This window comes from Branchiostoma lanceolatum, chromosome 15 (assembly GCF_035083965.1).
Source record: "Branchiostoma lanceolatum isolate klBraLanc5 chromosome 15, klBraLanc5.hap2, whole genome shotgun sequence".
Taxonomy (NCBI): Eukaryota; Metazoa; Chordata; class Leptocardii; order Amphioxiformes; family Branchiostomatidae; genus Branchiostoma; species Branchiostoma lanceolatum.
In genome coordinates this window covers 4,943,029-4,953,776 of record NC_089736.1, presented here as the reverse complement: position 1 = coordinate 4,953,776, position 10,748 = coordinate 4,943,029, and the positions used below count along the sequence as shown (strand labels likewise).

Here is a 10,748-nt window from a genome sequence, read left to right as displayed (position 1 = left end):
TGCCTTTGTCATCTTGATGTCTGCATGTAGCCTGTATAGCAAAAAATCGTCACAAAGACTGATAAGGCTAGCCCCGAAAAGAAAAGAGTCAGACGCTACTATCTGTCATAGTCCTCCTGGTAGTATGTAACCTTTGGAGGTGATAAGACTCTGTCAGAAAACCGCCGGGGGTAATGGGACTGACTCTCTAATTAGATATGGACGTACCGGAGTTAGACAGCCCCCCCCTCCCCAAGAAACATTTCGGAACTTCTGCTTTCAGTGTGTATCCTCGAAAATATTGACACCGTAAGCTGGGGAAATAATAATAATGGATCTACAGCGAAAATACACTGAGGTGTTTGATATATCTGGAGAATGAAAGAAAATAAAACAGCTAGACGGATGTCCAATTGAAAACAAACAAGGTTAGGAGAAGCAGAGGAAGCCTAAGACTGACATGGCAATCCAACATAGAGAAAACTTTAAGCTTTCGGGAGCTTTTGGCACCAAACAAAGGTGTGGATGGACACAACCGGTCACGGTTGAAGGACGGTCCTGTACATCCTATCTTGTAAACCTCTTAGTTAGCACAAAGTAAACTTTTTATTTTAGAACAGTAACAACAAACAAGACGAATTATATTTGAGAAACATTGTTTTACCATCTACGGAGCTTTATTCTTACCTTCATAATCCTGTACTTGGTGCAGCACACGAGAATCTGATCGCAAAATGCCAGAGTTGTACACTGTTGTACTGTGGTTAGCGATTTGTCCTCTTAGAGGGTCAATCTTTGATGCTATCACGCGGCAGTCACATGTACATGTATGTGTGTAATAGCCACGTCATCGGTTGCCGCGTATTTCCTAGCCTGAGGACGTTGTCAGCTGTATCTACGACCATACCTTAAGCAAGTAAAGGGGCTTTTGAAAAATGATAAGATGACCTACCTGTATAGAAATTGTACAGGGAAGTACTAAGTTCAGTGTTTGAACATATATGATATTTCGTTCCGAATCTCTACTCGACACAGTCTCCTAAGACTTCTGTACGTGTTCTACTGTGGACCCTGTAAATTCTCTGGATCTGGGTCAAACGACATCTCCTTTTAATACCTGCGGGCTGTATGAGGTGGATTGACCACTTAAGCGTAAAGAATGATACGTCTAATTCTTTCTGTAAAGGTCGTGGTAAGAGGACGCCGTTCTGTTGTATGCATTTAGGTATAGACTGTGCAGTAGTCTGTATTGTATAGCTATAAGTGTCAAATCGTTTGATAAACATCACAGCCAAGTACTGCAGTCTCATGTTCGAACATTTAGTAGTACGTTCCAGTCGCTGCTCGGCACAGCCTCGTCATACTTTTGAACTTGTATTACCGGTCGTACCGCATTCTGTGGATCCCGGGTCGCAAAATTGTTGTTCAGGACATATACATGTTGGGGTCAAATGTAGAAATGGACGGAGCTGTTTTAATACATATAGCTTGCGACTAGAGGTGATTGCCTGCGCCAGGTGGTTGATCGACCATGTATGACTGTAGAAGGTGGACTAACGGTTATTAAAAAGCCCCCGGTAATACTATATAATGACAAACCCTACCGGTATAAATCCGATAACTTAAACTATAGACTTCAGTATGCTACTGGCACCCTTGTAGTTCATATCAATGGAGGCCTGGCTGAGACAGCTTACCAAGTACAAGTTACTCTTCAAGTCATATTTGAAATCTGGAGACAACAGATAAGAAATTGAAGTATGGCTACACATAACGAAGTTAGGTTGAAGGACAATTAGCCAAGAAACGAAGTAATGACAACACTAGCTTGTGATTAAAGTGTGAAAATGCAGGCGTGTCCACTGCAATCAAAGTGATCACTGTACCAATGACTACTTTATTCTATCTAAGATTCCTAGTACGCTGAAACTTGTGGGCGGGCTTGACGGGGTTTTTTTTCACGACGGTGATGATAAGTTCACGGTACAGAGGTGACCGTGAAAACAGTGAACATAAAGTTACAATGGTGATATAATTACAGTATCTTGAACGTAGAACCGATCTCTCACACATGTAGTGATGAAATAAAGACTACTGGGCAGTCTACAACTAAACGGTGTCCCCTAGACAATTGGTACAGCACACGGGAACCTGTTCCCCAAATCGGTCAAAGTTGAGCGTTGTGGTTTGCGATTCTCCTTAAGACCGATCCCAAAGCCACGCCCCCTGTTCCATTTCGAACACCTCCGTCAAAAACAGGGCTTGACGGACCAAAAATGGCCTCCGCGGCTAGTTTGTCAATAATGCCACTGACCTCGGCTTAGCTTTTGTGGCTCTGAAACCCTTTCTGTCCTACCAGCGGTGTTTTTGACGGAGGTGTTCTAAATAGAACGGGGGGTTCTATACGTTCGATATGGTGTTCGACAGGATCGGTCTATTGGTCAGGACCCTCAGAGGGTCAGTCTCAGATGCTGTATGAGACGAAACTAAGAGGCAAAGAACAAATACTTTATATGATTAAATTGCAGGTGTCACGCCACATTACCTTGGAGGCAATCTGATGAAATGCCAGACAAGAACAACTGGCGCCCATCTGAATTGGTCTCGGAAAATCTCGTGATCGGCGAGAGTTGGTGAAACGTGCGAGATTTGGGTGACCATCTGAATTGGTCTCGGAAAATCTCGTGATCGGCGAGAGTTGGTGAAACGTGCGAGATTTGGGTCGGTGTCTCGTTTGTGGGATCACGAGTATGCAAATGAGTCTTGGAGAACCCAGAAGTACCGGTTAGTGTAGTGAATATACGTACTGCACTACGCAGAGAAAGTCATGTGACGATTTCAACACAAATACAGCCCGAGCTCTGCCTACAACTGGAGTTACTGGACTGTGTTAGAATTGAGGACAGAAATGGACCTAACCAAGAAAGCGCCAGCAAAGCGATTGTGTCGCAAGTTCCAATACCCCGGAACGCGAGTTTTATTCTTCCTCATTACTTCCTTATCTCTCGGTTTCTTAGTAGGCGCCTTCTGGCAGATAAAAGATGAATTGGACCCAAAAAAGCGACACTTGGACAATTGGGATACAAAATATGCACAGAGGAAATTTCACCTGCATCCTTTCAAACAGAAAGTTCGAGAAGGACTTGGACAACTCGAGGAAGAGGTAATAACGATTATTGTTAAAACATGTGTTAGGTAGGGTAGTGATTTGTGACGTCACACTGGTCAGCCATATTGGATCCTACCTGCTGGCCCATCCGGTTTTTCTTTTGGTTTGTTGTTATTGGGATAAACGCAGCTGTTGCGCGACACTTGAATTAGAAACTGAACTAGCTATCAGAAAGTCTAATCTAACCGGCTTTCGAAAATTTGCATGCCGTAACTGAACCGCCTTTAATATTAACCAGTATGGGCAGTGACCTATTTTCTGTGAATGAACCATATGTCGGTCTTAACTATTGTCTGCGCTGCTGTTTTAAATGTCAAAGTATGTCATACGTATGATATCTGACGATATTGCACCGACTTAATACATCCTAAGTGTATTTAATCATTGTACATTTGGTTTTTGATTCACTGGGAACACTGCGATTTCCAATAATGTTATCTAAATGGGGGCCGTACTGCTGGCGCTGACATGTACTAATATGTTCTTTTGGAATTTACCATATTTTACTTCATCTCCTTTCTAGGTTCACGGGATTTCAAAGGAACACGGATATACCTTAGTGAAGGAGGCTACACCAAAAACAAACGTTGCCGAGGAACGGCATGAACAGCAACTGACACTCAAGCGCCTCACGGCGACCGAAAAATGTCCTGCATGTTTCGGAGAATCGCTTTGCAGACAGGTCGATGCAGGTGCTATTACAGTGGATGTTGCCAACAAGAAACTAGAACATAAAGGGGTATACTTTGGACTTTTTAAAGACACAAATATAGTCGCCAAACGACTTGCCGGTAGCTTTGAATGGGTGAAGTTTGACGAGTTTATATGCCAGAATGCTAGTGTGCCAGGGAATTGTGATGTCTCGAAAATGATCTCTAAAACAACACTAGTAGCAGATGACGCTCTACAACTATCATGGCTACGAGAAGCATGGCGTATCGCACACACTGACGGCCAAATTGCATTGGAGTCTTGCATGACTGATAAACTGATTGAAGAGCTTAAGAAAGCGTATGGTCAGAATGTAAATGGACAGTTGGGCAAGACAGAACAAGCTTATATGATAACCTCTCTCTTGATGAACCCAGAGGCGACGGTTCTGACGTATTTTACTACCAGGTCTGAGAGAAAATGGCCCTTCCCTAAGTACCTAGGAGCCTGCGGACGGGTCATTTTTGTAGAGAACGGTGGGAAACTACTCGACTCCAGCCTTGCGTCTACGTGGAAAGATAGAGCAAACATAGCCCTCCAACTCTTAAACATGATTGACACATTCCGAAACGGCGACCCCGAGTGGATCGTGATCTTCCTCGACTTCCGCTACGAGAACTTTGCCATTGACCAATACGGACGCTTGAGGTAGCAGAACACAGTTTTCGGCCTATGGGGGTTTCTATAGTTAAGGACCACAAAGTGACCCACATCGACGTGGATAAAATCATAGTAGGGTACCCTACAAAATCACGACAAGCAAATATGTTGAAGTCGAGGGTACGATCTACAAAATAGCTGAAAAGCAAAAAAAGTTATGGTTTTTTAACAATTTGACGGCCACTTTGATATGGGGTCATGCGGGGTCATGCGGAAGTGAAGCCGACTCACCTCGGCAGGCAGCTGCAAAGGTCACGCGCATTTATACGCCGAATGGGAAAACTTCACAATCTCATTCCTACGATCTAAAAGCCCAATTATTATACTACCATATAGTAAAGTTTGTGCCTCGCTGGCATTCACGTCAACGTTTTTACACACGGTTCAAGGTTTAGGGCGCACTATTTTCTTACCGCTACGTCACAGACTCCGGGGGTCGCGGCGAAATACTGTGTACTCATACCTTAAGCGAACTTGAACTTGACTTTTTTTTCATTCAATCCATAAAACAAGTCAAGCTGGAGATTTGTACCAAATTTTAGCTCACAAATCCTAATTGTTGTTGAGATATCGCCAACTTTGCACTTTGGCGCCCTGCATAGATGTAGGCCCCGTACATGGCCTATCTGAGGGGCGGTTTAATGGTCCGCTATCTGGACAAATTTACTATTCTGGTTAACTTTTTGTTCTGAAAAGGGTTCATCGGTTCATATGCTAACGTTCAGAGTCATTTAGAGTTGGGTTTAGGTTTAGTTGCGCCAGAAAAAGGGGGGGGGGGGAGACGCGTCTCGGGCCAATGCCACTTCCACGCCAAGTCCCATAGTTAAGCACAGGGAGGCGCTTATAGTGGCCGTTGCCATGGAAACGGCGGTTTGACGGTGAAAACAACTGGTGCATTCTAAGCAAACCAACGCCAATGGTTGATATATCATGCAAATTCGGCGCTATACAACGTCGTTGGCCCATAAATGGCCAATTCCCGATGTGGTTCAAGCGAACTTGAACTTGACTTTTTTTTCATTCAATCCATAAAACAAGTCAAGCTGGAGATTTGTACCAAATTTTAGCTCACAAATCCTAATTGTTGTTGAGATATCGCCAACTTTGCACTTTGGCGCCCTGCATAGATGTAGGCCCCGTACATGGCCTATCTGAGGGGCGGTTTAATGGTCCGCTATCTGGACAAATTTACTATTCTGGTTAACTTTTTGTTCTGAAAAGGGTTCATCGGTTCATATGCTAACGTTCAGAGTCATTTAGAGTTGGGTTTAGGTTTAGTTGCGCCAGAAAAAGGGGGGGGGGGGAGACGCGTCTCGGGCCAATGCCACTTCCACGCCAAGTCCCATAGTTAAGCACAGGGAGGCGCTTATAGTGGCCGTTGCCATGGAAACGGCGGTTTGACGGTGAAAACAACTGGTGCATTCTAAGCAAACCAACGCCAATGGTTGATATATCATGCAAATTCGGCGCTATACAACGTCGTTGGCCCATAAATGGCCAATTCCCGATGTGGTTCAAGGTAGCAGAACACAGTTTTCGGCCTATGGGGGTTTCTATAGTTAAGGACCACAAAGTGACCCACATCGACGTGGATAAAATCATAGTAGGGTACCCTACAAAATCACGACAAGCAAATATGTTGAAGTCGAGGGTACGATCTACAAAATAGCTGAAAAGCAAAAAAAGTTATGGTTTTTTAACAATTTGACGGCCACTTTGATATGGGGTCATGCGGGGTCATGCGGAAGTGAAGCCGACTCACCTCGGCAGGCAGCTGCAAAGGTCACGCGCATTTATACGCCGAATGGGAAAACTTCACAATCTCATTCCTACGATCTAAAAGCCCAATTATTATACTACCATATAGTAAAGTTTGTGCCTCGCTGGCATTCACGTCAACGTTTTTACACACGGTTCAAGGTTTAGGGCGCACTATTTTCTTACCGCTACGTCACAGACTCCGGGGGTCGCGGCGAAATACTGTGTACTCATACCTTAAGCGAACTTGAACTTGACTTTTTTTTCATTCAATCCATAAAACAAGTCAAGCTGGAGATTTGTACCAAATTTTAGCTCACAAATCCTAATTGTTGTTGAGATATCGCCAACTTTGCACTTTGGCGCCCTGCATAGATGTAGGCCCCGTACATGGCCTATCTGAGGGGCGGTTTAATGGTCCGCTATCTGGACAAATTTACTATTCTGGTTAACTTTTTGTTCTGAAAAGGGTTCATCGGTTCATATGCTAACGTTCAGAGTCATTTAGAGTTGGGTTTAGGTTTAGTTGCGCCAGAAAAAGGGGGGGGGGGAGACGCGTCTCGGGCCAATGCCACTTCCACGCCAAGTCCCATAGTTAAGCACAGGGAGGCGCTTATAGTGGCCGTTGCCATGGAAACGGCGGTTTGACGGTGAAAACAACTGGTGCATTCTAAGCAAACCAACGCCAATGGTTGATATATCATGCAAATTCGGCGCTATACAACGTCGTTGGCCCATAAATGGCCAATTCCCGATGTGGTTCAAGGTAGCAGAACACAGTTTTCGGCCTATGGGGGTTTCTATAGTTAAGGACCACAAAGTGACCCACATCGACGTGGATAAAATCATAGTAGGGTACCCTACAAAATCACGACAAGCAAATATGTTGAAGTCGAGGGTACGATCTACAAAATAGCTGAAAAGCAAAAAAAGTTATGTTTTTTTAACAATTTGACGGCCACTTTGATATGGGGTCATGCGGGGTCATGCGGAAGTGAAGCCGACTCACCTCGGCAGGCAGCTGCAAAGGTCACGCGCATTTATACGCCGAATGGGAAAACTTCACAATCTCATTCCTACGATCTAAAAGCCCAATTATTATACTACCATATAGTAAAGTTTGTGCCTCGCTGGCATTCACGTCAACGTTTTTACACACGGTTCAAGGTTTAGGGCGCACTATTTTCTTACCGCTACGTCACAGACTCCGGGGGTCGCGGCGAAATACTGTGTACTCATACCTTAAGCGAACTTGAACTTGACTTTTTTTTCATTCAATCCATAAAACAAGTCAAGCTGGAGATTTGTACCAAATTTTAGCTCACAAATCCTAATTGTTGTTGAGATATCGCCAACTTTGCACTTTGGCGCCCTGCATAGATGTAGGCCCCGTACATGGCCTATCTGAGGGGCGGTTTAATGGTCCGCTATCTGGACAAATTTACTATTCTGGTTAACTTTTTGTTCTGAAAAGGGTTCATCGGTTCATATGCTAACGTTCAGAGTCATTTAGAGTTGGGTTTAGGTTTAGTTGCGCCAGAAAAAGGGGGGGGGGGAGACGCGTCTCGGGCCAATGCCACTTCCACGCCAAGTCCCATAGTTAAGCACAGGGAGGCGCTTATAGTGGCCGTTGCCATGGAAACGGCGGTTTGACGGTGAAAACAACTGGTGCATTCTAAGCAAACCAACGCCAATGGTTGATATATCATGCAAATTCGGCGCTATACAACGTCGTTGGCCCATAAATGGCCAATTCCCGATGTGGTTCAAGGTAGCAGAACACAGTTTTCGGCCTATGGGGGTTTCTATAGTTAAGGACCACAAAGTGACCCACATCGACGTGGATAAAATCATAGTAGGGTACCCTACAAAATCACGACAAGCAAATATGTTGAAGTCGAGGGTACGATCTACAAAATAGCTGAAAAGCAAAAAAAGTTATGGTTTTTTAACAATTTGACGGCCACTTTGATATGGGGTCATGCGGGGTCATGCGGAAGTGAAGCCGACTCACCTCGGCAGGCAGCTGCAAAGGTCACGCGCATTTATACGCCGAATGGGAAAACTTCACAATCTCATTCCTACGATCTAAAAGCCCAATTATTATACTACCATATAGTAAAGTTTGTGCCTCGCTGGCATTCACGTCAACGTTTTTACACACGGTTCAAGGTTTAGGGCGCACTATTTTCTTACCGCTACGTCACAGACTCCGGGGGTCGCGGCGAAATACTGTGTACTCATACCTTGAATCTGATTGATTTTGATGAGGTCATGTTGATTGACAGGGAAGAAAGTGGTGATGGGGAGAAAAAAGAATCATGTAACATGGAGGATCTTAAAACATTTGTTTCTGAAATAGACAAAGATGACTTTTGTTTTCAGGTTCCTCAGTACTCTCAGATGATGTACGCTTTGGCATGTGTTCGCTTATTGTCGTTTCTGCCTGAGCATCTTCTAAAATCATTGTCTGACAGACACCGTTCGCCTGAACATGTCAGACCACCTGGACTCCTATGGGGGCCACCAGAACACGAGGCAACGGCGATAGAAGCGTTACTGAGAGGCTGTGCGGAAGAAAAAGTAGCGGGAGGTCGTCTGGAAGCAATTGAGAAACTCAAGGCAGTGCTACAAAGGACTTTAATATTATAAGCAAAACACAAGAGTAGACACTTGTTGTTGATAGCTGCAGACAGATTCTAAAACTTGCCTCGCAAATTTCTTCCAAATGTTTTAATGACCAGAATATTCCAATATACACTGTGCATATGAAGGCAATGTAACAAGATAGAGCTAGAAACACAAGCTATCTACAAGATAGAGGACATAGAGCTGGAAACACAAGCTATCTACAAGATAGAGCTAGAAACACAAGCTATCTATCGTTGTTTGCCAGTTTCTTCCAATTTTGAAAGACCTGGATATTCTAATATACACTGAGTATACTATGTATACGAGGACAGTTTTGGACGAGCGTTTCTAGCCATGTCAGTCTCCTCCTTTTCACTGAATGGAGACCGTTGTCGTTGAGCGACTCAATGAATGGTTGTCTGTATGTTGTATGTTGTATAAACATATCCATTATGGTCTGAACTCTTGTACTAAGATTTATAAAGTAATAAAACTGACAATTATCAAAAAAACATGTAATGTTGCATGGTCACTGAGTGCAATAATTGTTACCGCTCCAAGTTTTGCATGGACTTGCATAGCCTCTACCAGGCTCCGCGGATAGCTGGAAAAATAGTAGAAATTGGCCAAATAGAGTGAATTGTATGCTAAGGGAGTCGGCTATGGAGAGAGGGTCCAATATGCGGCAAACTGTACCCCTATAGCAAACTAACTCCTCTTTCATGTTTCCCTGTCTATTTGGCCAATTTCTACTCTTTCCAGCCTCTTTCCAGCCTGGTAGAGGCTAGGACTTGCATACCTGAATCCGTGCTGGAAATACCAACTGCATATCATGGCAGGTTAATGTATGTACAATGCAAAATTGGAGCTGTGCGGGGATTTCTGATGTCTACCTACACTAAACATTTAATGGTTGTTTCCAATCTTACCTTACACCAGCACGCACACAATGATTGAAAAGTGAATATTTCAAATGACATAATAATTCGTGGTAGGGAAATATCAGGTGCATTTGCTCGCTGATATTACATGTACCTTTCTAGTTCTAGTTTATCCACGATTTTTGACGATCACCGCAAGTTGCTGTTTGTGTTGATCTATATATTGAAGTGTTTACACCACGAGGGCCGTCTTGTAGCGGCCTCTAGCGATGTGTTTTTAAACTTCAGTTTTTGACAAAGCGCTGCTGAATGTTGAAACCATCAACGCAAAGTCAAAACACGACAAAAGTCAATAAATCCTTTACCTGATACAAGCAAAATAATGAGTGAGTGTCTGTCAGAGAAGCAGTCAGAAAATATTACGTTTTTTTACATCTGCTTGGAGATTACTGAATACAGTAATGTTAGTAGAAATGCTTACTTGCTATGTTATGTAAAAATAACAACATGTATACACATTACGTCACACTCACAGATGAGCGAAGTCTTCTGCAATGAAATGCGTCTGCGTTTCGCATGATTGCTTAAATAATAAATCCACCAAATATGATAAATACATATTAGATGCATTAAAATCATTTGATATTTTGCTCCATAATTGTATGGATGTTGTGTAAAATGTAACAAATTTTCCCCAACAGCATCTTATGAATGGCAATTCTTTATACTGTTTGTCCAGTTTATGTAGCATTCAAACGTTTATTGAAATAGATTTTATTCTTCCAACATCTGCTTGGAGACAAGTGATGACGATCAGTCAGTCAGCTGCTGACAGCGCACTAAATATAGACTATACACATTACGTCACAGAAGAACACCAGCCCTCCACGAGAAAATCCATCCGCGTTTGGTATGCTCCCTTAAATAATGGATCTATAATTCAACAATTATTACACATA

At 43.3% G+C, this 10,748-nt stretch overlaps 1 protein-coding gene across 1 annotated transcript; it reads left to right on the top strand.

Annotated features, from left to right (window-relative positions):
* Positions 1-2,712: 2,712 nt before the first annotated feature.
* Positions 2,713-10,136, top strand: LOC136420814 (divergent protein kinase domain 2A-like). The gene is made up of 3 exons (XM_066407920.1): positions 2,713-3,142; positions 3,672-4,501; positions 8,524-10,136. The coding sequence occupies exons 1-3, from the start codon at positions 2,888-2,890 to the stop codon at positions 8,927-8,929; spliced, it is 1,491 nt and encodes a 496-aa protein (XP_066264017.1). The 5' UTR covers positions 2,713-2,887; the 3' UTR covers positions 8,930-10,136.
* Positions 10,137-10,748: the final 612 nt, after the last annotated feature.